This window comes from Sander vitreus, chromosome 7 (assembly GCF_031162955.1).
Source record: "Sander vitreus isolate 19-12246 chromosome 7, sanVit1, whole genome shotgun sequence".
NCBI lineage: Eukaryota > Metazoa > Chordata > Actinopteri > Perciformes > Percidae > Sander > Sander vitreus.
The window spans coordinates 31,712,893-31,740,342 of NC_135861.1; the positions used below are offsets into that span (position 1 = coordinate 31,712,893).

At 41.2% G+C, this 27,450-nt stretch overlaps 2 protein-coding genes across 2 annotated transcripts in view; one reads left to right on the forward strand and one right to left on the reverse strand.

Annotated features, from left to right (window-relative positions):
• Positions 1-6,878, forward strand: part of LOC144520399 (immunoglobulin superfamily member 21-like) — a 52,902-nt gene extending 46,024 nt beyond the window's left edge. The window contains exons 7-10 of the mRNA XM_078254080.1: positions 651-751; positions 3,445-3,637; positions 3,733-3,765; positions 6,871-6,878. Of these exons, the coding sequence (XP_078110206.1) occupies positions 651-751; positions 3,445-3,637; positions 3,733-3,765; positions 6,871-6,878 (335 nt within the window). The remainder of the gene's footprint in view (positions 1-650; positions 752-3,444; positions 3,638-3,732; positions 3,766-6,870) is intronic.
• An 8,046-nt stretch (positions 6,879-14,924) lies between these two features.
• On the reverse strand, positions 14,925-26,292 carry LOC144521366 (phospholipase A and acyltransferase 2-like). The gene is made up of 4 exons (XM_078255918.1): positions 26,131-26,292; positions 25,562-25,682; positions 18,463-18,761; positions 14,925-15,314 (listed from the first exon to the last, which is right to left on the reverse strand). The coding sequence occupies exons 1-4, from the start codon at positions 26,146-26,148 to the stop codon at positions 15,216-15,218; spliced, it is 537 nt and encodes a 178-aa protein (XP_078112044.1). The 5' UTR covers positions 26,149-26,292; the 3' UTR covers positions 14,925-15,215.
• Positions 26,293-27,450: the final 1,158 nt, after the last annotated feature.

Genomic DNA, 27,450 nt, shown 5'->3' on the forward strand with positions numbered 1-27,450 from the left:
CATCGATGTGAATAGATGAACAATCAAATCATTTTTTTATACCTTTTCTGAAATGTGTTGGAGCCAGATTGTATACCGATACCTCACATTTAATTTAACTTAATATCAAACGTTAATTATAGATCCATATTTACATAAACATTCAAACCAGCAGTGGTATTTGTGCTCGCAGTGAGCCCTAACTATTCCATAAACACCTGTCAACTTGTAAAATAACTAACCAACTCAAATGTTAAATCAAAGTCTCAAAGCTCAATATTTCACCAGTACTGTCTCACCGTCACATTCCCCACCCACAGAGCGCAGAGCAGAGAGCTGGACTGTGATGAAATTATAATCTGTTGTTGAAATCCAAGATTATGTAAAATATTATGAAATATATTTATATACATTTTTGGGGGACAAATTCAGGGCTACGAAGAATTAACAGGGGCAAGCCACCTAATTCATTAATTTAAACTAAACTGAGAACAATGAATAGTAAGTGGGTCATCCTGAGCCTTCAGCACAGTTTGTACCACTTCACTTCAACTTGTTTGTAGTCTGTAATAATAGTACATGTTACCTATTATTTGGTTTTGTTAAAGTTAATATAAGTGTTGTGTTACTGTACAACAGCAATCCAACGTGCCATTTTATTTTTCTATCAGCTGCTCCCAGAGGACCCAAGCTGTCCATGAGCCCCAGTAAGGCCACTGTGGGAGACACAGTGCGGATCACTGTCCAGGGCTTCCAGCTGGGATCTTCTGCAGTGAGTTTTTCAACACAGTGGCTCTGTGAAGTCATACAATTACATCAGGGGACTTTCCAGGATAAAAGATATGGACAGAGTAAAAAAAGGCTCTTTTCGCACCCTTTTTTACAAAGTGTACTACAGGTTTCTGAATTCAGTTGCTCCGTTCCAGACAGTAGTCTTGTGTTTTTTTCATTGGTTTATTGTTAATGGGTATAGATGGGCTTACAGGCAGGTTCAGGTGCTAGTGGCTTAAAAGCAAACGTGCAAAGCACATGACCACTATGAAGATCTGCGAAGGGCACAATGAAAGTGGGCCATTGAGGGGCTGATGAGGGAATGAGATGCAGGTGAGAAGGTGGGCGGGGAAAGCCAGGTAAATGCAGAGCAGATGAGGGAAGTGGGAAAAGGTGTGTAGATGGGGGGAAGCAGTCAGGATGGGGAAAGGAAAATAGCAATGAAGGGACCTGTTGAATTGGGAATGTGACTGGCGAGGAAGGAATGAGAGACAGACTGTGACAGCAGATCAGAAAAGAAGGAAGCTTCATGCTAAAATATGACCAAATAAAGAATATACTTATCAAACAGAGTGGATTAGTAATAAAATGCATGTCTCTAATATAAGCCTTCTTCAATCTGCAGTTGAGGTAAATACATGGCAAAACATTACCAGCTGAAACACTGTTGAATATCATTTTGAAAGAAACTACAACACTCACTCTGACCAATGGTTTAACTTCATCACTCAGTAAGTCAGGGACAGACTTTTGCATTTATAGGGTTGGCCCCACATTGCTGCGACCAGATAAAATTATGAGCATCATTTACATATAATTTACTATAATCCATTTCTTAAATATATCCATTATAAATATATAATTTCGTTGAATAGAGGAGCTAAAAAGATTGTACATCTCTCGATCCAGATTAAAAGTGTGACTGTTGCATGGGGGACACAGTGCCTTCTCATTCAGTTGCAATATTCTTGCTTGAACACCTTGTCTATTCCCCATCATTTTGCTGCCATTATCATAGGATTGTCCACGGCAGTCTGAAAGTTCTTCTCTGAAACTTCTCCAGAGGCCTGTACTACGAAGCAAGATTTGGCGTTAAGGAGGTAACTTCAGGTTCAACCCAGGCTTTTCTGTATCACGACGGTGGATCAGTTGTTACCGGGTTCAAACGCCGTGGTAACTTATGCTGAACACCTAACCTGGTCGGGAGCAGGTTATGTTGGAGATTAGCGATCAACCGGTGTAAAAGCACCGCCTAGTGACCAATCGGTTGATAACGGCGTCATCGTTCTTAAAAGATCTGGTGGAGCTCGGTGCGGAGAGAGAGAGAGAGGTGCGCTCAGAAAAGTTAAAACGTTAAAAAAGTTAAAACATTTAGAGATCTTTCAATCCTAGTGACGTTTCTGGTAAGGGCAATAATGGGGCAAGAACAGATTTCTCAATACACTATAGGGTTTTTTGCTGAACTACTAAATGTGCTTCTCTAAAAATGCCCTTTTCTCATTTAAACACATTTAAGATCTTTTGAGAGCCATGGTTTATTACTAAACACCTAGTCTCGCTTTGCCAGACCTCCTCACAGTGCTACGAAGGAGGGTCTAGTTAGTCCAACATTCCGGGATGGGAGAGGAACGTGCTCTGGTTTATTGGCATGTCTTTAAACCAATCACAAAAGCATATTGTAGTCTTTAGTGCACACTCTCTTGAACACTTTGGCCCAAGTGTTGTCAATGAACATACAGAGTCCTCCTCCGGTGGATTTTCTCTTATGACTATACGTATATCTCGCTATGTCGATACTTGCGCTGTTCTCATGAAGCCATGTCTCCGTAAAGCAGATCAAGTTACTTCTCCAAAAATCCTCATCACAACAGATGTGTGTTGTGACCCCATCCAGTTCATTATTTAATGATCTGATGTTTGACAGTTATGATGGGAAGCAGGTGTCTGCTTCCTCGCCTTCTCAGTCCGTTACGGACTCCTTCCCTCTTTTCCTTCTTTTTTTTGCCTTGGCCTTGTCAAATGAGGGACTGACACATGGTTTCAACAGGCACAGCTTTATCTCGAATATTCGATGATTGACGAGGTTTGTACACAATATTCACTTCCTTCGTTGTTCCAGGTTAAATCAAAATTCTCACTTATGACAGTGTATAGGATGAATAAAATCACCACGGCACACGAGTAGTCCATTTCCATGTTGCTTAACAGAAGGACGTAGAAAAAACAGAAGTTAACAGAACAATTAACACAGATAAATCGACAAACAGTTAAACAGAGTGCCCTAATGACATCCAAACACATTTATGAGTTATTGAGTGGTGGGGGACTTTAAGATGATCTCCACCCATCCGTCAGTTCTTCAAACTAAAAAGGGTGTGCCATAGTACTAAAGCGTTTATTATGAAAGCTTTTTTATATGAAATCTTAATGTTTCTCAACAGATGTGATTGTTCCAGTGCTGCTCATTGAGGTGCCTCAGTGCAGTGTTACAGGTTAAGAACATGGCTCAGATTGGGGCTGCCTTTAGCTCACCTAGTAGAGTCCGGCCCCATGTAGGCTCAGTCTTTGTCAGTGGCCCTGGTTCAACAGAAGCCCTTTGCTGCTTGTCATCCCCTTTCTCTTGCACATTTTCCAGTGTCTCTTCAGATCTCTGCTCACACACAAGTGTCTGTGTGTGTGTGCGTGTGTCCACAGAGCGAGGTCTTCCCTGAGCCCATATTCACCTGGACCAAGGTCGGCGGGCCTCTGCTAGATGGCAGAGAGGAACATAACGGAAGGGAACTCATCATGGAGAGAGTTCCTGCTGAGCTCAATGGCTCAATGTTCCGCTGCACGGCCCAGAATCCTCTTGGGTCCACAGATACCCACACCCGCCTCATCGTGTTTGGTGAGTCTGTTTATGAGGGAATTTGTTCTAATAATTTATCATTAGTTTAGTGAGCTCACAGTAATGATTTTTTTTTATTTGGTGTGTTTTTACAGACAACCCAAGACTGAGGAAAAGACATTTTATTGGTAGGTCTTTCTCTGTCATATTCATTTCAAGGACTACTGTTATAGTGATTACATCCTGTTAATGTAATGAACCATTCATATAAACACAAAGTGACCACAGAAATCCGGGCTTCTGAGTCCAACTAGCTGAGCCTTCCAACACTTCTTGATTATAAAATGAACTTATAGTTGGAGCTATCATCTATTCCTCTACAATTTAGGGTCACATTAGTCAGGGGATTATACCAACCAAATATGACACAAATACGATAAGATCATCTAGGAGGACTTTAAAAAACTATGAATAGAATACAGGAAAAACGCACAAAATTGAAAATGGCTGACTTATCATTGGAAAATTGGAAATATGTCGGAAATGATGAGAGAAATGTGGGTAGCAAATTTTGTGAATATAGGAGCAACTATGTCTAAATTAAGGCCTTCATGCTGGATAATAAACACAATGCTCACAGGTTTAAAAAAAAAAGTGCATTCAAAGGAGTAATCACTATAGAGCTGATGTGCCATACCTATGCCCAACTGTGTTATCAATTTAAATGAACATGGCTGCAAAATGTTGTAATTGTGCATCCTAAAGTCTTAAACATTTTCGTAAAATAAAAATGAGGGGGCGGGGCAAACCATGAACAATGAACCATGAACAATCAAAAAGGAGGTGCAATGATACCTTCCACAGAATTATACGTCAAACAGTTCATGAGTTATGACTGTATAGAGGGTGGCACGAGACATGTATTTTGTTGCTCACTATCATGTGTAGACCACACAATGTAAATTTCTTACTTTGTCTTTCCGAAATGTTTACAATGGCCCATTATCAATTGGCGAAACTTGAAAAATGTTAATGTTAAAGTTTGTTAATACAGCGCCTTGAATATAAGGGCACTTTCATACCTACCTAGTTTGGTAGATTCGGTGGGTCAATTCGGGGGTGAAGTTGCAACCATTGTTGCATTTTTCATTTGGTTCGGTTAGCTTTTACATTGCACTTTGTCAAATGCACCAAACATTGTAAACAAATAATGGGTCCGATCGCATTCTCACCTAAAGTGAACCGAACTGTAGTTCACATGGAAGGGAACCAAGACCCCCGTTTTCAAGCAGACCAGAGTTTGGTTGTTTGGTCCGCACCAGAGTACCAATGAGCTAACCCCTAACCCTGGAAACGGTAAGCGGGGTATTAAGTATAATGCACTTGGTGACTGTAGATGGTAGGTGGTAGCAGAATGCTTGAATCCTGTTGACAGGATTTTAGGATTTATGAACAATACACCCTCTGACCAAAGAATGGGTTACAATGGCAGAGTGGCGCTGTTCGTATTTCTGCTTGCTGACTCCACAGGACGAAGAAAGAATAAGACTATAAACTAACAAAGTGTGGAAGAAACTCACTCACTTTCTTATGGTGGAGCTAATATTCATCTTATTCATTCAGCTGTGGAACAGGATGAACGGTAAGAGATTAATTGTGCATTGGTGTTGCTCTCATTTAGCAAAAGGGCTAACGTTACAACTAACGTTAATAAAAAAAAAATAAAAAAAATAGGTATCAACTAATTCTGTCATTGAGTGTACACGTTAAACTCCAGTGTTTCTCAGTCTGACCTTATTTCACCTAACACGTTAGCTAGATCTGTGTGCTTTTGATGATTTTAAAAACGTACGGACATAACCCATTCCGTCTGTTTTCTCTCCGTTTTATGATGGATCAATGTTGCTGTTATTTCTGCCCGTTAGATTAACCTGTAAGGTAAATTAACCTGTAAGGTAATCATGCATTTGTCTGTCAAATGCTAATTAGTGTTAGCTGAAATGCGGTCGAAGAGACACCGAAGTTTAGTGACTTGTTTACAGTGTTTATAAGACTGCAATCTGCACACATGATGTGATTGGTCGCACTGCTGGAACATAATTCCTATAATATTGGGAGATTATATGTTAATATTTCTGAGTGAGCAGGATTGTGGTGCAGCTTGAAAATGTAACATTAGTTTGAAAGTTAGTTTAAAGAAATGAAAATAGGCTACGTATAGTCTGCATGTGTTTTAACAGCATTTCAGTGACTGTTTCGATTGAGTTTGTTAAACCTCCTTTTCTGAAACGTGGCACAGGAAACAAACTACAACACATTTAGAATGTTAATGTATAAAACTGAACTACTGTTTGACTTTTCCATTCAATACTGCAGGTCGCCTAATTTGTAGGAAATCTTAACTCATAACTGCAATTGAGACATTTTGGACCACAAAACTCACCAGAGAGGCCTGCAACAATTACATCGACCACTTGGACAAAGTGACAACGCAGGTCATTGCATGATTTCAGAAAATACATGTGAATAAACTTTTATGCCTCTTGCTAACCCTAGCCAGGTTAACAAAAAAGCTGTTGAATTTTTTTTTTCTCTACTGTAAGACTGATATTACTGTATTATACTTAATATAGTACAGTAAAAACTGAAAATATAATATGTGCATTGCACAGGGTACCCACTCAGCCAGTGGGTTGATCTTTTAGATGCGTTGCCTGCACACCTTTGTAGGTACCCGGCATGTTGCTGGCATTGTCATAAAACTGTCCTCTACAGTTATTAATGGCAATACCAATCTCTCCTAAAACACTAATAACTGAATTAAACAGTGCTTCTCCCCTTGAATTGGGGGGAATTTAACAAAATGCTCCTCTATACAGCCCTCTGGTTATACGTACTGCAGGATGAAAATCAGCTGGTCCACATGTGTGATGTCTGGCGTGAAGTCCACATTGACTGAGAAATATCTTGCAAGTTTCACTCTGCTGATGACTTCATCCAGCACCTTCTGTCACATCAGCTGTCTGAATTCCTCACACACATTCAGGGAGAGGTAGAATGGGGTTCCTCTGCCTGCATTTCCATATTTATCAATATGGACTTTAAAAAAAGGTTCCAACTAACTGATCAATTCCATGCTACCATAATAGTTGCCATTGTTGCTGTCTCCAGAACTGTGGCTTTCACCACTAAAAGCAAGTCCCCACTGAGCCAGATACTCAGCCAAAGTAACCCTCCCCAATATTCCCAATCCTTATTGTTTCTTTAATTTTGTGTCCACTGTCCCGCTTCAGATGTATGATTTATGTACGCAATCATGGCTTTCCTGTGCATATCACAGCTTTCTTGTTCTCTGATACGTTCATTTGCATGCTTCCAATTTGAATAACCCACGTCATTTATCAGAGTCTGGTTGTTTACCCTCCCCACGGCAGTCTGCTCCGCTCGAGCTGATCTTTATAATGGAGTTATTGGAGCTATCCCGAGCTCCATCACCGTGCCTGTACCCATTAATTGTAATGAATGACAAAAATCTGTTCAGATGAGATCTCAATAAGTGCAACAAGGACACATCTATAGTACAGTTACATGTAGCAGCATGTTTATTAGGATCGGAACACCGATCTATACCTAACAAAATGAAAACTTCAAGCAACCAGGAATAGGCCCTCGCCCCTCTCAGCATGTCGGGGGTACTGGCGGGATGCCTGGGTGATTTACTTCCAATTTTGCACACTGATGCTCAGTGGAGCATCAGGAACAACTGTGCCAAGTTTCGTCTAATTCAGAGTAACTGTTGCCAGGATACTGTAGACTGGATTCTACATGCAAAGTTTCATGCAGATCGGATTCACGCTGTAGGAGGAGTTGGAAAGAGGTTTTGCATATATCGCGATTTTGCCAAAATTAAAAGAAAAATAAAACCACGCCATCTAATGGCTGATTGGCGCAAAATTTGGCACAGAGCCTCACTGACCCATGGGGAACAACTGTGTTGAATTTTCTGTCAATCAGAATAACTGTTACCAAGATACCCAAAACTTCCTGTTTTGACTGCCACGTACAGGAAGTTGTTCCTCTATAACTCACACATTTTTAGATTATTAAGTTCTTATGATATATTTTTGTCATGAGGGTCCACAGATTCTACATGCAAAGTTTCGTGCAGATCAGACTGCCTAGGAGGAGTTCGCAAAAGTAGCATAAAAATTGCATTTATCGCTATTTTACGCAAAAAAAAGATCCAACCTCTAAATGGGCGAGTCCTAGGCTGTATGATTCAGCTTCATTCAAGGGACGTGTGGATGTAAAGATTTTGAATCATGGGCGAACTTCTCCCACACCCGCTGCTTTGCCTCTTTCACGGCAGAGGCAGCAGTCCTTCTAGCCCTTCGGTACCCTGCAACTGCCTCCGGAGTCCTCTGGGATAACATATCCCGGAAAGACTCCTTAAGTCGGACAGCTTCCCTGACCACCGGTATCCATCACAGTGTTTGTGGGTTACCGCCCCTTGAGGCACCTAAGACCCTAAGACCACAGCTCCCCGTCGCAGCTTCAACAATGAAAACCCAGTAGAACTATGGGGTCCCCCACTGGAGCCCGATACAGGACTCCATTAAAAGTCTCCAAGAAGGCCAAATACTCAGAGCTTTTGTTTGGTGCATATGCACAAACAATAGTCAGAGTTTTCCCCCCCACAACCCACAGGCGTAGGGAGGTGACCCTCTCGTCCACCGGGGTAAACTCCAACGTAGCTGCGCTCAGCCGGGGACTTGTGAGTATCCCCACACCCGCCCGGCTCCTCACACCCTGGGTAACTCCGGAGAAGAAAAGAGTCCAACCCCTATCCAGGAGTATGGTTCCAGAACCGAGACTGTGCATAGAGGTAAGCCCCACCAGATCTAACTGGTAACGCTCCACCTCCCGCACAAGTTCCGGCTCCTTCCCCCACAGAGAGGTGAAGTTCCACGTCCCCAGAGCCAGCCTTTGCTGCCTGGGTCTGGTCCGTCGAGGCCCCGGACCGTCATCGCCACCTGTGTGGCAGCGCACCCGACCCCAGCGGTTCCTCCCACAGGTGGTGGGCCCATGGGATGGAGAGAGAGAGGTGCCACGTAGCAGACCCGGCCACCAGGCGCTTGCTGACGAGCCCTCCATCTGGGCCCAACTCCAGACGGGGCCCCAGGCTTCCTCCGGGCAGGGTCACTCTATCTCTTTCTCGGTCACTCATAGGGTTTTTGAACCATTCTTCATCTGGCCCCTCAACTGAGACCATTTTGCAATGGGAGACCCTACCAGAAGCACCAGACAACACAGCCCTCAGGTTCATAGGGACACAAACCTCTCCACCACCATAAGGTGATGGTTCCCGTATAGCATTTGGGTTCAGGGTAATTAGGTATTTTATCTGCCGAACCATTAAATGTATTTGACAAACCAACCAGATTTAATGACGAAGCACATCATAGCTACACTCCATCTGTATCTGTATCATCTTTTCATCTAGTTTGTTTAATATGTAAATAGTTATTTCTAAATGATCTGTTAATGTTATGTAGTCATTGTTTTCAATAAAAAATTCTTTGTTTGTAGTTTATTACTGAACCCAGCCATCACGCTGCACCGTCACATCTTGCACCACCTACCACTACAAGTAAATTCTTAACCTGTGGGAAACAATGAATATGCATTTTCTTTATTTTAGAAAAAAAGGTTCAGGAATTACCTAAAACACATAGTTTTTGACAACAATGGAGCTTTATGGCATGGAGGAATAAAGGGCAATCCACACGAAGAACAATAACTATAATCATAACTAAAACGATGTGAGCATCCACACTGCTAAATAAAAACGCTATGTAAACGGGCGTCAAGCACGCACTGCACGCTCCAGCTGATAATAATACATAATACACACTACAGCAGACATTGCCACGTACGATTACAGGAATGTCTGTGTTAATATCCTACATATTCTTGAATTCAGGTACATTTTATGAACCATAAAAGTCTACCGGGGGTCCTTGGGGGTGGACACCGCTGCCTTCTCCAGGTTACAGTGGCACACAGAGCTCAGAGAACCTGGGAACAGAGTGGGCAGGCTGCGTCAGATCTGTGTATGATAGTATGATAATAACATCAAAAACACAAGATCCACTCTCAGTGGCTTCTGTGACATGAGAAATACTTTCAAAGGTATGTCAAAAAATACAAAAATACAGCTAAAGGATTGTAGCCCCATCGAGTGGAAAGTCCCGCCACACCACTGACCACCTGTGTGGAACAAATCTCTCTGCAGTGTCTCTCTCTGCCATGTAATGTTGTGAGTTGAGATAAATTGTGATTGGCTGACAGTGTTTCTATTGTTCAACAAATCGCTCTGAAAATGATCCCAACGATATTGTTTACCGCTGCGGTTGTCGTTATAGTTGTGGTGTGGACCCCACCATCCACTTAAGTTAGAAGGATTTTGAAAACTATATATTTATAGTTATCGTTTTTGGGGTGGATGGTCCTTAAGATATATCAGGCTTTGATGCACACACACACACACACACACACACATATACACAATTATTATTGTAATTGTTTTAATCTGTAGCAGTGCTCTGTAATGCATGCTGTCTTGTTTGTGTGCAGCCATTGACGCAGCAGCCAATCAGTGCCCCCTCACATTAACCTCCATGTTGTTGCTGCTGAGACTCACCTGCGAGCTGACGTGACCCAGGGCCTTGCTGCGCCTCCACACACCACCACCGGCATCAACCTGAGGCACCTGTTCTTTAGTGACTTCCCCGCAGTAGGTAAACCCCAACCCAGCTGTTCCAGCAGAGCTAAACAGTAAAGGTGTAGCAGGACTTGGAGAGAAGACAGACACTGACACAGCATCAGCCACACAGCAAAGGTCCAGATGCTGTACAGCATGCCCTCACACTATGACAAACTTTGCTGATGAGTTACACTAATCTGACTGATTATGAGTTTGTAAGAGGCTCTAACTGCATCATACTAAGGAAAAGGTTGGTGTAGTGTGTGTGATGTCACCTACAAATGTCTGCAGGTATGACACTAGATCCCATGGAATAATGGCACTGGATTATGGTCAAGTTTTATCAAAAGTTTGGAGTGAGATTATATGCGTTAGGGGAGGAGCCATCCCAATATTTGCCGCAGTGGCAGTGCTAGAAGTGTTGGGCAAGTTACTTCCAAAATGTAATACATTATAGATTACTAGTTACTGTCATTTGAGAGTAATTAGTTACATTACAATATTACTGTCTTTGAATTGTAATGCTTTACACTACTTTTACATTACTTTTGAGTTACTTTCACCAAAATAACAGCAGAAGTTTGACTTGGCAGGTAGCTTGTGAATTTCACCACCGGATCAATAAAGTCTCCTCTTTATCCACTTTAATACATCATAGATTATTCATAATATTTTGTATAATTAATATGAATATGCAAAGTAAGCAAAGATATGAAAACAGGGAAGTAAAACATACAATAGGCAAGTAGGAGAAGATGAAAATATTCAATTAAAAATACCTTACAGTTGTATTGAAGTACGGCATAGTTACTTTCCACGGCTGATAAAATGCAATGATATTTACGTGTGGCAAGCCTAAACATTAATTCCCGACATATTTATATCTGTCAGCAGCTTGAACACACTGGCTCTGACCACGGGAACAGTAACGGGACAGCTTGCTTCAATGCAGCATAATAACTCCTGAAAATAATGTCCATCTTGCAAATGTATCTGTCTCTGCAGTCATCTCAACCATCGAATACAGCAACAGGAAATAATACTCATGGCTTTTTTCCTATGAAGAAATGTTTTGCGGTGTTGGTGAATTCTTAAAAAAACAAAACACCACTAAATGCGTGTTAATGTTGCGTTAAAATGCGTTTTATAGATTTATAGAGATTATATATGTATAATATTACCAAAATGTAATTAGTAATGCGTTATATTACTTACAGCAAAAAGGAATACATAACCGTAATTGCGTTACTTTTGTAATGCGTTACTCCCAACACGGCCCATTGTACATAATTAACCAGCACAAACAGAAATTGGTAAATCTGATAAATGACCACCAGTCTTTTGGTTTTCATATGCCATGTACCTTGGGCTCTTGTTCTGTTATGCCACCAAAGAAGCTGAAGCATAAAACTTGCAATCCTACTTGCTGACTTAGGTTCCTGTTCTTTGGCATGATGCCCTTTGCATCAGTCACACATTGATGGGCACAATAATTCTCGTGTCTGCAAACAGAGCAGCTGTAATAGGAGCTGGTAGTGCCTTTAGTGATAAATGGCCATTTGGTTGACCACAAATGTTTGAAAGTACACCTATAAGTGGCTGCTCTTCCACTGTCTCCTGTATGCTCTCTTCCACTGTCTCCTCTATGCTCTCTTCCACTGTCTCCTGTGTGCTCTCTTTCACTGTCCCTCCTACTGTCTCCCTTGGTGTCTTCTCCACCGTCTCTGCCACCACCTCTTCCACCGTCTCCTCCTCTAATCTGGCAACCTTTTTAGGGGGCTTACCCTTTGGTGCACAGAACGAAAAAATATTCTTTTGCTTTTTCCCTGACATCTATGAAACAGACAAATGCAATGATTAATGTAGGCCTATGTTTTGACAGGATATTAACATTATTGAAATACAATCCAGAGCACTCTGCTTTAATAAATGTAGTCTTAATGTAACTAGAAAGACTATTAATACAGTATAATTTGAAATAAAATGAAGAAATACATCTTCAGTCCTTAACGCTAAGTGTCAGATAACGTAAGCCAGCCAAACTGAGCCAAAGCTTGTGGTTGCAAAGCAGATAATACTCTAGCCACAAATTGGCTATATTACAAAATGTTCTGGCCTCTCTGGAGTAAATATTAAAAAATTTAGACAAGCTTTCTTCCAACTGACCTTCTCCGTGTGTTCGCGCGTCTATGTTGCTTACTTAGTAACAAACGTGCGGTGGCTGAGACTGTTCCGTTTGTTTGCGTGTCTATGTTGCCTGGTAACAAACTTACTGGTGGCCGAGGCAGGGGCAAACAATACGTGCTGGTGGCAGGAAATTTCACTCTGTGTGTCTCCACCTCGTCCATAATGTACAACCTTAGCGGGACAACGTTAGCAGGACAACATTAGTGGGACAACTTGGTGGGCGTTGCCTTCTCAGTAGTGGTGGGCGGATCAATCCAAATATCAATAATATCGTTACCAACTTTGGTATTGATCTTGATCATTGTAATAAGATCAATACTTTAGTTTCAGTTTCTCTCCAGTATGCACCGCTGCGGTTTCATCAAAGAAGCGACCTGGCTGTCTGTGTCTGTGTAAGTGCCGCTGCTTTAAAGTGGTCAAGTCCTGTCACAGCGTGGAGGAGGCACACTTGCTCTTCCTCCCCCATCTTGTGATTTGATGTTGTACTGTCACGTGACTTAGCGGCGCCAGGTAAACAAGCAAGCAAGCAAGCATCCAGGCCCGGCAGCGTCCAGCAGCACACACACACAAGCAGTACAGAGACGGAGCAGAAGAATGGCAGAGAGGAAGAGCGCTGTGTGGATTCAGGCCGAAAATGAAACAACTGCAAGCTGTATAATTTGTAAAAAGGCTATAAGATGTAGTGGTAACCCAACAAATTTATACAAGCATATGAAAATGCTGTCCTTGGTTTTAACTTATAATCCAAATGTAAAATCACAAAAACACTTAGGCTAAAGGTCATGAAAATTCATCCTCCTTAATTACTAAAAAGTGTAGGTATCGTATTGGTATCGGCGATATTGGCCCTGTATTTACTTGGTATCGGATCAATCCAAAATATTGCAGTATCGCACACCACTACTTCTCAGTGTGAGAAATAAAAGGTGTGGTGTGTACTGCTTGAAATGCGTGTCTCACGTTCAATGCGTGAGGCTTGAGAACCCTAATTATGGTAGTCCTGTTAGGCTAAAGGCTGGCCAATCAGCATGTTGACACCAGACCAGATAACACTGCAAGAAAAAAACCTGTCAATCTTAAAAAAGAAATATCGTTTCAGTTTTTAGTTGTAAGGTGAGTTTGTGATCAATTATTTGTCAATATATGTATGACTCGACCCTTTCTCTTGGCTGGTTGTTGACTAGCAGAGTAGGGCCGAAGGAAGGACCTTTGCAGAAGTCAACAACCAACTCCTGTTTTGAGGGCAGGGCAGTTCCCCCTACACCACTCTGTAAAAATGTAATTTCAAAGTGATCAAAAGGCCTGTGACCAGAAATTGCAGACCTATCAGGTACCGACTGGTCAGGGCCATTATTCTTTGGGATCTGATAAAGGAAATAATTTGAGTTCTCAGAAATAGTAGCTTTTATTTCCTTGTGCAACACAGCTGCTCACTTAAAGCTCTAGAGTGACTGAGTAGGTTTGTTTAGGTTGTGTCTTTGCTCTCCTTTCACAGAGTTGTTGAAGACCACGTCATACAATTATTTCTGAAAATGCTTCTGTAACGCTTAAGTAAACAATTGATTTCATTCATTATTTAAAGGATAATAAAAGCGTCTACCGATACTGAAGCAGGATAACTACCTCCCTCTCTGTAACTCCTGTAAAAGGGCTTTCTGCTGATGACACAGTGTTTCCTTGTTTAAATGATGGATGAATTGAAAATCTAAGAATGTATTATTGGAAATTATTAAAATCTCCAAATTATCCTGAATGTTTAGCATTCAGTGTATAATTCTAAAAAAAAAATTAAAAAAAAAAAAATTTTTAAAACATTTCTTCCAAATGACTATATCCATCTAGACGTATACTGTTTGAACCAGACTACGTTTTTCTTCTTTTTTTTTTTAATTAGTTATTGAATGAAGTAATATAATTTCATGTGTTTAAAAAAAAGAAGTTCATTCAGTCATTCATTAGTAAGCTATAGTCAGTCACTTATCATAAAATAATGACTTACATGCAGCTCAGCAGCTTGTTAATGACTGCATGTCAACTGGCTTGGTGTTTTTGAGCTGCAATCAAGTTTCATACTTAAAAATATAAAGGCTAAACGAGAACAACTTCATGGTGAATTCTGCTGTATTAAAACACAGTGTAGTGATCATCCAGAGCAGAAGGGGCCGTGTTGGTGGTAAAACGTGCACAGTTTGCCAATCTGTGAACACAGTTTATTCATCTGTCTGCACTTATTTTTCACATAAATTTTTCTTTACTACTACATTACCCTTGGTATCTTCATGCCATCATTATCTGGTTTCAGCTTTTCTGAATGACGGCTTTTTTTGTGATGATAGCAAACCAGATATCTTTGGGATTTGGCCTTTTGGTTTAATGAAATATGAATACCTCATCTTGGGCTGTGGGAGTTTATTATTTACAGACAATGGTCAATCAAGATTAATCCATAATGAAAACCATCATTAGCTGCAGCCCTACTGTACATATGTGCATATTGTCCACTCCATTGGGAAAAAAAAAAAATCCCAGCCTTTCAGAGGGCAAAAGACAAAATCCTGAATTTTTAAGTGGCACGATTCCCAAAGAAGTCAGATTGTTTGTTCCTAGTTGTACATGTTTCTTATACCACTTCTTGAAAAGTTCAATTATTTTCATGAATTGGAAAATACAAGATAGTCAGGGCATTCATTCAAAATGGTCTTGAGCAGTTTCTTTGGCGCTGACAATGTCTTTGAAGGTTGCAGTTGCCTTCACACACTCTACATTCTTGGGTCTTGTAGGAATCTATAGAAAGAACAGAAAAGCAGTCTCTTAGTGGTCATTATTAGTCAGCAAGGTCCTAAAAATGTATTTCATCCTCTTAAAGCAACACCCTACAAATAGCATTTATTTATTTTTAGCTAATCTGAATATTAGTTTCATGTGTCATAGCTATGGAATGCTATTTTATTACATCCATAAAAAATATGACTATGAAATGCATCCCTAAAGAAAAAATTAGGCAAAAAATCATAAATAATGTAAATATAAATATATAAATGAGTCAATATAGTTCAATAAAATTAAAATAATAAAATTATTAGCACCTCTTATATTGAAATGAAAGGGTGTGGCTGGGAGTCGTCTGGCTACAGTTTTAGTATGTGCTTATGGTGTTATCACATATACATAATATGTCTATTTTGTTATTATATTATTGTATTGTTTTGAATATTAGTCTTAGTTATTACAGTATGTTGTCTTCATTATGTCTAAGTAAGTGGTGATGATGATTGGGGGCGTTCAGGGATGTGTTCATTTTGTGAGCTGTATGTTTTGTTTTAAAACAAAATAAAACCTGTCAATCTTAAAAAAGAAATATTGTTTCACTTTTTAGTTGTAAGGTAAGTTTATGATCAATTATTTGCCTATGTATGACTCGACCCTTTCTCTTGGCTGGTTGTTGACTAGCAGAGTGGGGGTGAAGGAAGGACCTTTCCAGAAGTCAACAACCAACTCCTGTTTTGAGGTCAGGGCAGTTCCCCCTACACCACTCTGTAAAAATGTAATTTCAGTGTGTAACTGTCCCTGTGAGTTGTCGGTGTCCATGCTCACAGTGTCATCAGAGTATTTAATGTATGTTATACCTGGGTTAATGCTCCTGCAGTCGTTTTTGTATAGTGTGTACAGAAGCGGTGAGATAACAGAGCCTTGTGGGGCTCCTGTGGAGACTGTCTTGGATGGACTGAGGTGACCATTGACTCCCACCCTCTGTTGACATCTATCTGGAGCAGTTTGCAGGCCATCAGGTGAGGTTGCACGGTGTTGGCACTAGAGAAGTCCACAAAGACCAGTCTAACTAGTAACTTAGGCTTCTCAAGATGGGTATAGGCACCATGCAGCAGCAGTGTTAGTACAGCGTCATCCACACCTCTGTGTCGTTGTATGCAAATAGAAAAGGTTCAGCATGCATACTAACTTCCTCCTGAAGCTGGGAATGAATAAGCCTTTCATAGCCTTTAATGACCAAAGAGTTTAATGCCACAGGCCGGTAATCATTGTCACAGGTGGGATTGTTCATTTTGGGCTACAGGGCAGATGGTTGAGGATTTTCACAGTGACAGGATTGAATGTTCTGACAGGGAGAGTTGAAGAGATGACAGAAAACACCAGCCAGCTGGCTGCAGCAGGTCTTCATCAACTGACCACATATCTGGTCAGGTCGTGGTGCTGTTTGGTTTCATCCTCCTCAGCAGAGTTCAACCTCCCTCTGTTGCAACTCCAGGTTTACTTGGGTAGGTAACATTGGAGTGAGCTCAGCTATTAGCTCCTCCCCCTTCCGTGAGTAGTTACACTGGTCAAAGCTGCAGTGGAATTGATTAAGGCTCTCTGCCATGTCGAGTCTTTTGACCAGGTGTTTGATGATGCTGAGTTGTTGTTGGGGAGACCAACCAGTGTCTTTTCTATGGTTTACCGGATGTTAACACTGTATTTTTCACATTTCATTTTGCATGCTGAAAATATTAATTGAATTTTAGACAATGTATTTTGCATCTGAATTTGGTATATTGAATTTTTTAACATTGAATTTTTGATTATGACGGCACTCCTAGAGAGTGTCCAGAAAAGGGCCCTGAGGATCATCACTAGAGGTCGCACTCAACCTCTGCCACTCCCATCTCTTCAGAGCAGGAGGGAGCAGGCAGCAGTTTGGCTGGTTAAAGACATGACATCTGAACACCACCCTCTCCATGACCTGCTTCCACTGACTAAACCTATAAACACCAACAGGCTACTGCAAAACAGAGACCATCTTACAGACATTCAGTGCAGAACAGACTGAAGACAGCAACACTGCCCACAGCAGTCAGATTGTACAACACTGCACTGAGTGCAGTGTGAGATAAACGTATGTGTAATTATTTACATTATTTTTATTTTCATTTAATTTTTTTTATCTGTATAGGGCCGGACTTTGTTTTAAACCAATGTAAAGTCTGCTTTTTATTCAGTTGTTTAACTGTGAGCATGATTTTCAATAAACTCAAACTTAAACTCATGTCTTATGGTCAGGTCCAGAATTTTGGACCGGGATACATGATAACCTATGTTGGATTGGAGGGACCGAGGTTCCATTCAGCCCAAGATTATTTGTTCTGGGAGATGTATCAATCCTAAATCAAATAGACAAGGACATAAGAAGCTGGGTCCAGACTAGTTTAATGATAGCCACAGACAGATTATTTTAAGGGGATGGAAGAATGAAGGGGTGCCGTCAATCCAGGAGTGGGCTTGTGAGATGGCTAGAAGGGCAGCGTTTGAAAAAAAAAAGCCATATAAACGGTTTGCAAGATTGAATGTTTACAATAGAAAATGGGGAAAGTACTTAAGCATTCTGGTGGGCTCCTGGAAAGCTTTGTGCTGGGGAAAAGCGTATACTATGTGCTGTTTTGTCTCTTATACATAATAGGTTTATGTGGTTTACATTTGTCTATTTCGTTATTTTATTGTACTGTCTTGAATATTATGGTATTTTTTTCTTGTCTTATTTTTGTAATTTTAAGTATTGTAGTTTTGTAAGTATGTGGTGATGATGAGTGGGGGGTTCAGAGGGAGAGAGCATGTGTTCATGGTGTTAGCAGTGTTTGCTTTTTTTAAACAAAATAGGAACTGGCAATCTTTAAAAAAGAAAACATGGCTACAAGCCTTCTTGATAAATGCAGGTAATCTATGGGTAAGAGTTGTGTAAACTGATTTCATTCCATATGTTTTCATCACTACATCGCTGGGTGTAGACAAAAACTATGACATACAATTGTCTGGTATGGCCAAAATGCAGACTACTGCTCAGTTTGAACAGACAATGTATTACACTGCCATTTCAACTCACATTATGTTTTAATTGACTTAATTGAAAGAATAAAAAATCTGAAACCTCATGCATAACTCATACCTGGTTGCACACAGCCTTTCCATAGCGTACAAAAGTGGCAAAGTGCTCGCAGTTGAGAGTGAAAAGATGATATGGGAATTCCTTATCAAGAAGGGCATCGCACCGTAGCCTCATATCCTCAGGTGCTGAAGGTGTGAAGGCATGGCGGTTGTTACTGATCAGGGCATGGGTTCCTTTCGGGACATTCACCTCACCAAGAGGCACTCTGCGGATCTTGGTCTCCCCAAGAAGAAGGTCACCACATACAGGGAAGATTGCTTGTAGGGAAGAACGTATGTTGCTCATCAGTTGCCCCTGATCTAAAGAATGACACAGTATACTTTCAGAATGTGTAACAATTGGACAAACTGTCTTAGTTTTATATATGCATAATATGTATCTGTAGCTATATTTAGGGCCCGAGTGGCGAAGGCCCTATTGAAACTGAAGAAATTATTATTCTTTTCTGCAAATGAATCGCCTTTTTAGTGGCTTAACATACTCAAAAACTCACCAAAATTGGCGGTCGCATCAAGTCTGGTGAAAATGTACGTAATTTAAGGGTTTCAGCAATAGGCGCACAAAAATGGCTCGCTAGCGCCCTCTACAAAACTTAAAAAATGGAGCCCCTGCAGTACGTTTAACGTAGACTAACGAAAAGTGGTACACATATGTAGCATACTACATATGTGTACCACTTTCAAGACGTACAAAAAACGTCATTGGAGCCATACCCTAAACCCAACAGTAAGTCCGCTATTTTGAGTTGCGAGTTTGGCTATTTCCCTGTCGTTTAACTCCTCCTCCGAGAGATTTCATCCGATCAACTTAAAATTTGGTCTGTGCCATCATAAGACATTAAAGATGAAAAGTTATTTAAAGAAAAACTTTTCGTCATAGGACATGGCCGTGGCGGGGTGGCCTTTTTGTGTCTCGCCATCAAAACAGGAAGTGGGTGTAACTTGAGTGTACATTGTCCAATTGGCTCGAAACTTTTCATGATTCATAAGACTCTAACTCTGAGAACATTTACCGGCCAAAATTGACTCAAAGTCATAGCGCCCCCCTAGTGGCAACGGGAAGTAGGCCCAAAACTATACGTGTTATACTTAACTGTTAACAAACTACTCTGAGAGATTTCATCCGATCAACTTCAAATTTAGTCTGTGTCATCTAAAGACCTCTGCGATGAAAAGTTATTAAAAGCAAAACTTTCGTCCAACGGTGTGGGCATGGCGTGGCGGCCATTTTGAGCATTTATCGATGAACAAAGAAGTTGTTGTAACTTGAGTGTACGTTGTCGTATCTGCCCGAAATTTCTCACGATTAAAAAAATTTCAGGCCTGAGGACATCTACAGGCCAAAATTGACTTTTGGTCATAGCGCCCCCCCCGCTGGCAACAGGAAATCCGCCTTATATGACAAACATCATCCGATTTACATGAAACTTATAATCTAATATTAATAGTCTACATGTGATACTGAGCCGCCCCCTATACGTTAACCACGCGCAGGTACTCAGACCATGCCCCCTTTCATAACATTTGAACCATTTAAGGTATAGTCTTGTTTGAGGTGTCATTGAAATCAGCAGAGAGTTCCTTCTTCATTGGTGATGGTTTGGCCCCTATGCTTAAGCCACGCCCCCTTTCATAACTGGTGACCCATTTAGGGTAGAGTCTTGTGTGAGGTATCACTGAACTCAGCAGAGAGTTCCTTTTTAAGTAGTAACGGTTTGCCCCGCCCCATACGCTTGCAGGGAGTTCCCTTGTCATTGGTGATGATTTGCAGTGTCTGAGTGCCGCGCAAATGCACGGTCGCAAAGAGCGGCGTCCGCCAGTAACCCCGACGCGCGCAGAGGAGTGAGGGCCTGTCCAACGCTGCTTGCAGCTTTAATTTGTTTTGTATTTCATATAGTTCCCTTGATTGATAACCAGACAATGACAATTAGAGGTCTGTGAAGGTGATCATGCACAACAATGTTTCAAAGTGGAGCTTTATGCATTCAAGGAGGTGATTTTTTCAAGTCTCCTTGAATTGATCCATTTTGGTGCTCCATAATCCGTGTATCATTCCTTCATTTATTTTTCCAAAATAAAATAAACTAGAATTGCAAGCAGTTATAACGGGGCCCAAGCCACCGACGCCCCGGGGAGCGCGCAAAAGCGGAACTTGAAAGCGGAACCGGCGGCGGGGAGGCACACGTCGGTAAATATCGAGAGGTGTGAGCCGCGACATCTGCAGTACGTCGCCGTTCCAAACGTAGCGGTCAACAGTTCACCTCGATGCATATACAGACTACCTTTAACAATGATATACGGATAGGATTGGAGATGAAAAGTTCAACTGACACGTTACCGTGATCAGCTTCGTGGGAAATTAAGAATCAATGCCACCGACATAACCAATCACACTATGACAGACTCTCCACTTAGCACCAACTGCAATGTTTAATTGTAAATGAATGTAGCCTACTGGCAGTCTGGCACACGTGGGTGCTCAGTATTTTCATTGGCGCCTATGAATGGTGTTGATTTTGAATTGAAAAAGTGAGAGAAAAGAGTTGCATTTGTCCACTGAAGGTTGTAGAAACTTTGTCAAGTGGGTTAAGAAGTTTGTTTATTGTAAAAAACCAGGGGAGCACACAAAAGCAAAAACCAAAACCAAAACCAAAACCTACCGGTAGAAGGGAAACATCAGTAAATCAGTGTGAGCTGCAAGGTCTGTGGTACATTTCCATTGCAAATTAATTCCATTCCATTAACATAGATTGAGTAAAATGGCCAAAACTTGTCTACGTTGATTATAGCGCCCCTCTAATGGCTGATCTTCACCAAATTTGGTACAGAGCCTACGAGCAGCATGCCGAATGAGCATCACAAGTTTCGTGTTGATTGCATTTACTGTGGCAGAGATATTGCAATTGCAATTTTCCCGTTTAAATGCATTGTTATTGGCCAAAACAAATAAACGTTGCTTATAGCGCCCCCTAAAGGCCGATATTCGCCAAATGTGGTACAGAGCATCGTAGTGGGATGTTAAACAATGATCTCAAGTTATTTGCTGATAACATTTAATTTGGCCGAGATATGATATGTGTGTGGTAGCTAGCTAGAAAATTTGTTTGGTCGTCAAATGTCAATACTTTAACGTAGCAAAATTCTTTGAGTAACTTTTGGTCAGGTCCATCTGGAGATGCTACCTACCAGGTTTCGCGCTGTTCCGTCGCACGGCCTAGGACAAGTTCGAAAAAGTTGGTTTTGTGCATTGCACGATATTGCGAAAAAGATTTTAAGCAGAAATGGGCGTGGCCTATATCATATTCAGTTTGATTCAAGGAAGACGTGTATGTAAGGATTTCTAATGTGCGATGAGGGAGTTAAAGGCAAAAAAAAACATAACGCCACCTAGTGGTCCACATGTGTAGTTTTTGGTAGGTGTGGACCATGACCCATTTTCTATCTACCCTGTAAATTTAAAGTTGTTGTAAATTTAGACCTGGGTCCCATAGGCCACGCCCACTTTGACCCCTCAGTACCCCACTCTAGGGTTGGCCTCAAGAGTGGCCCTACATGGTACCCACAACAGCAGTTCATGAGATATAAACTTTGTACTTGTAGCGCCCCCTAGTGACCGATTTTCGTAAAACGCGTGAGCAACCCCCAGAGGTTAATGCCAAACAAGAATCTAAAGTTTGGCGTTGATAGCATTTATTTTGGCTGAGATATGGCAAAGTTGGTGTTTTCATAGTTAGCTACACAAATTTGTTTGTGCGTAATATGCGCAATTTTTATCCTATCAAAATTCTTTTTATTCACTTTTTGTCAGGTCGGTCTGGAGATGCTATGGTCCAAGTTTCGTGTCGATCGTTCACATGGTCTAGGAGATCGAAAAAGTAGGTTTTTGATAAATCGCGATTTTTCACGCATAAAAGTTTAGGCGGAAATGGGTGTGGCCTACATCACGTGATTCAGTTGGATCCAGAGAACGCGTGGATATATGGTTTTTAAATGTCCGGTATACGGTGTGGGAGTTATAGGGCCAAACGCGTTTTTTCTGCTATAGCACCACCTAGTGGTGGAAGTGGGTCAATTGTTGCTCCCCAGGTCCTGAAAATGGCAACCCCCCACCATGTACGGTTTAGGCTGTAGTCGGAGTTATAGGCGGAGAAGAATAATGATTAATCCTTACAAAAACAATAGTGTTCCACAGCCCTGCTGTGCGAACGGCGTAGCTCTTGCTACCGCCAGTTCTTGCAGACTCGGGCTTGGTTTTAAATTCAAATTATTTGTCTTCTCAATACTCATTTCCCAAATCCCCAAAAAATAATTTTTCAAATTTCCGATTTTGTGCTCAAATGAAAAATGGAAAAAACGGATGAGCGTTTCATCCAATTTTGCTATTTTCAACTGATGCAAAGTGCGTAACCTGGAAGAGATCTCTACTAGTACTAGAACCACGATTAGGACACTGTCGGATATCAATATAAATATATATTTGATCATGCACAATTGGTTTCCTCAGGAGGGTAGCTGGCGTCTCCCTTAGAGATAGGGTGAGAAGCTCAGTTATCCGTGAGGAGCTCGGAGTAGAGCCGCTGCTCCTTTGCGTCGAAAGGAGCCAGTTGAGGTGGTTCGGGCATCTGGTAAGGATGCCCCCTGGGCGCCTCCCTAGGGAGGTGTTCCAGGCACGTCCAGCTGGGAGGAGGCCTCGGGGGAGACCCAGGACTAGGTGGAGGGATTATATCTCTAACCTGGCCTGGGAACGCCTCGATCCCCCAGTCGGAGCTGGTTAATGTGGCCCGGGAAAGGGAAGTTTGGGGTCCCCTGCTGGAGCTGCTACCCCCGCGACCCGACCCCGGATAAGCGAATGAAGATGGATGGATGGATGGATGGATCATGCACAACAAAACACGCAATAATTAAATCCCATTTTTAATACCATGGATATAGAGCCACTCGACCAGCCATGTCAAAACACTTCAATATGAACTTCAAAAGCCAATGGAAAATAATCTCAAAATGAGTGCGGAGTTTACTATTGGGCAAACACACAATACTTTCACCCAGGAAGCACTCATTCGCTCCTCGGGAGTGTTTTATCCACAATTTTTTTCCTAAACTTTGCATGACGCTCAGTTTTTCTGGCAACCTCCACCACTACCATCACGGCCCCTGACAGGACCATCATCTGGCGGTGCCTGTAGCCGGCTCACGGGCACCTATTGGCGGCTAAACAACTGCTGCTGGTAGCCGGCGTCCCAGAGCTCTGCCACAGCTAAATACAACCAGCAACTGCTGCTGGGATTATGTGTTATGTGTTCACCTTATAGCGCTTTAGTTATTTTAAAATACTTCTATTTTAGGTACATAATATAATGGTCTATTATTATATACATTTAGTCCCCACCCGGGATAAAAATTATAAAAATATAAATAAACAAAAAAGCAACCCAGCTTCCCAGGCCGAAATAGACCGAAATAATAACATTAAAAGAAATACATATAAACCATGATAAGATCTCGTGAATAAATGTTGATTAAAACAGCTGTTATTGGGCTAACAATACCAATAATAAAACTGCCACAGATTTCGAGTTAAGGGGGGCGTGTTTTTTCTTTCGTCTATATCCAATGGTGAGGGATTAACATGAATGTCTATCTTATGGACCCCCCCCCCGTTGAAAAACAACGCAATAGGTACACCTCTTTCGTTGGAACTTAACGCCAGGGGTCCTTGGCCGTACATCAGACATTTGACGAGTAGGGAGTGAGACTGTGTTGTTAAATCAAACCCTTGAGTGTAATAATGCAATTATACAACTACTTACTTAAAAAAAAAATAAAGTTTAATAGTGGACCCTGTGATACATGGATACATGGAGCTCTACGTCCTAGTAGAGATCTCTTCCAGGTCACGCAAATTGCGTCGGTTGAAAATATCAAAATTGGATTTAAAAGCTCGTTATCCATTTTTTAATTTGAGCACAAAATCGGAAATTGGAAAAACAAGTGGTTATCCATTTTTTCATTTTGGTTTTGGAAACGAGTATTGAGAAAAGTCATTTTTGGCCTTTATAATTCATTTTGAAAAAAACAAATGAACGAATGATACACGGATTCTCTTGTGTTCACACAAACAGAAAATGATCTGACCCAACGCCAGTAAAAAAAAAAAAAACTGATCACATGAAATGATTAACCAAGATCAGGTAGAGTGCAGTGGATGACAGTATGAGAACTGTGGAAGTTGGGGCAGGAGGCCTGCACACAAACTGCAGAGTCTAACCTAGCTAGTTTCTGCACAACAATGGAGCTCTGGGCACAGAGGAAGAGGATATATCAGACATACAATACTAGTAAGTAGATACATTCATAATATTGTAAGCCTTACCTTTTAATATATAATTTACTAATGCTTTACGGTTAGATATAAGCCAAAATAGGAATATTTTTTGGGTTACCAGGTTAAAAAAAATGCCTTTGGCTGATGTTTATCCTCCTCCAGCACCACACATTTTTCTTTAGCTCTTTAGTTAATCAGAACAACCACTTAAATCCTGGAAAAAAAAAGATGCAAAACATCTGGGCCAAAATACATTTGAAGCAACTCATTAACATTAACATATAAAAAGATGTATGTAAGTTTCCATTATTATTGACTTAACATTTACAATTCAAGATATCTAACTTTTGCGTTATTGAATGATATATCAGCCAGTGGTTAAAGTTCATAGAGCTTTTCTAAAGCGTGCCTTTTTGGAGAATAGTACCATATCCATCCCACCACTAAATTTCAAAACATGTAAACAACCGACCAGACAACCAGCCCCGGATCCCCAAGAGCCCTAGTACCGGGATCACTGTGTCATTTGGTTTGTAGGGATCTAAATAATTAAATTAAAAAGTTGTGCTGAGGACAATTCAATTCATTGTCATATCACAATGCCTGCACAACTCCAACCGGACTCCTTCACAACTCTTAAGAGACTTTAGTCCAGCATCATGACCTCATCCAAGTCTAGTTTTAAGAAGGTGGTATTGTTTTGTATTGCATATTTTTTTTCAACTTAAAAACAAATGAAATCATAGTGGTGTTATTGTATCTATGTTGTCCTCACCTGCAACAGCAAAATGGATTACATTACCATCTTCAACATACACTCCCCAGTGTGAGTATCCGATAGGGTAGGAAAATTCAATCAAGTCTCCAAATTTGGCAGTGGAGGCAATTTCTTCAGCCTGCATGCATGGCAAAACAAATGACAAAAAAGCAACAGCGTATGACACATCTCCACCCTGCTCCACTCCCTGTACAGCCTGAAAGCAGGTTAAGCTACATTACATTCATTTCAGGGAGACGTGTGGTTACAAGTTCTTTACTAATGGTAAATACTGCTCAGTATCGCAATGTGTAAAACTGATCACCCTTGTTTGTTTGTTTCTTGTAAGTCATGCATTTACGAAGTTGCAAGATTTAAGTTGCTCTGGACAAAAGTATTTGCTACATTGCTATATTTGCGCATTCTATTACATTACACTGACTAACTAACTTTACATTACCTACAAAATAACTATGTCTGATTTATTTAGAATACAGGTGATCATGCTGTAACATTGTAAGATTGTTGACTGTTCCATTACAAGATAATTTAGAGCTGGATCTGGATTTTGTGTTGTTGGTTCTTACCTGCTTCAGAAAATCCATTTTACTCCCTGTAAATTAGTGTGAGCCTGTGGTGTCTGTTGTAAAGCAGTTTGCTCGTACTGTGCAGGGTATGTTGGTTTGGCTGCTTGGGAGTTATATATCTCTTTCACTCTCTCTTTCACTCTCTCTTTCGCTCTCTCTCTCTCTCTCTCTCTCTCTCTCTCTCTCTCTCTCTCTCTCTCTCTCTCTCTCTTTCTATCGGAGAGAGAGAGAGAGAGAGAGAGAGTGTGTGTGTGTGTGTGTGTGTGTGTGTGTGTGTGTGTGTGTGTGTGTGTGTGCGTCTGTGCGTGCGTGCGTGTGTCTTTCTCTCCCTCCGTGTGCCTGATCGCGTGTCTCGCTGTGAGAAGTCAAGACTACCCAAATCACCATGAACCTACAGTGAGAACTCGCCCGCTCAACACGGGTAGGAGAGACTACAAGACCGCCGCCGCGGTACCGACTCATCGAAGATCCAGCAGATCAGATAAGGAAAGCCCATGACGTGTTGTCGCCATAACGACTGCAAGCAACGGTGATTAGACTGTGTTGAAAGCGCAACTTTTCAAACTGAAGCCAAGAAGCACTCTACCATTAGGCTACATTCAAGTTAAAGTGGTGTGAGAAGTGGTTCAACTTGGAAATTGCAACTAAGGACTCAGCTCTATTAACCTTGCATTACAGTTCTTATCCTACATGTTTTGGGGATGAACCTAATGTGTTTGTGGTTCTGGTTGTTACATGCTACAAGGTGTAAAGGCGAATCTAACTCCATAAGGGAGTGAATACGTTTGGAGTATAAGGTGAAAGAAAAGGACAACATAAGTTTAAGTACGCCTCCATGACTCCTCCAAATCACAGAGAACACATTTGGGATGAGTTATAATGTCCACATAGTTTTGAACATGAACATCTTGCTCGAACACATCTGAAATATTACAGTCCAGGGGTTTATTAATTCATTAAAATGAATGAATGTATCATTGAGGTGAATAATTGTCATATGCACATTTAAGGAGGTTACTTCCCCAACAAAAGGCGCAAAAGAGAAGGGAAGAGTAAATTATGCCTAGGCTACATGTATGCTGATTCAGATATAATTAGAAAAGTCCATCCAAATGTAACGGTACAGATAGTTAATGCCCCACATCACTTGTGACAGGTGTATCACCCTATCAGGGTAAAGAGTTAAGGTAAATATAGCCTATCCGGTGTGAGGGGGGTGGGGTAAATAAAAAAGAAAAGAAAAAAGTGTGGAGTTGTGGGGGCGAAAAAGGAAGGCACGCAGAAGTTTACCGGAGAGCACCACTCTCGCTTGAACGGCAT

Excerpts from the sequence above, each read along its gene's own strand:
- LOC144521366 (XM_078255918.1), bottom strand. Across the intron at positions 18,762-25,561 it reads AATCCATTTTGCTGTTGCAG|ATCAGGGGCAACTGATGAGC; the intron begins GTGAGGACAACA and ends GTCATTCTTTAG. Across the intron at positions 15,315-18,462 it reads GAAAGGCTGTGTGCAACCAG|ATTCCTACAAGACCCAAGAA; the intron begins GTATGAGTTATG and ends TTCTTTCTATAG.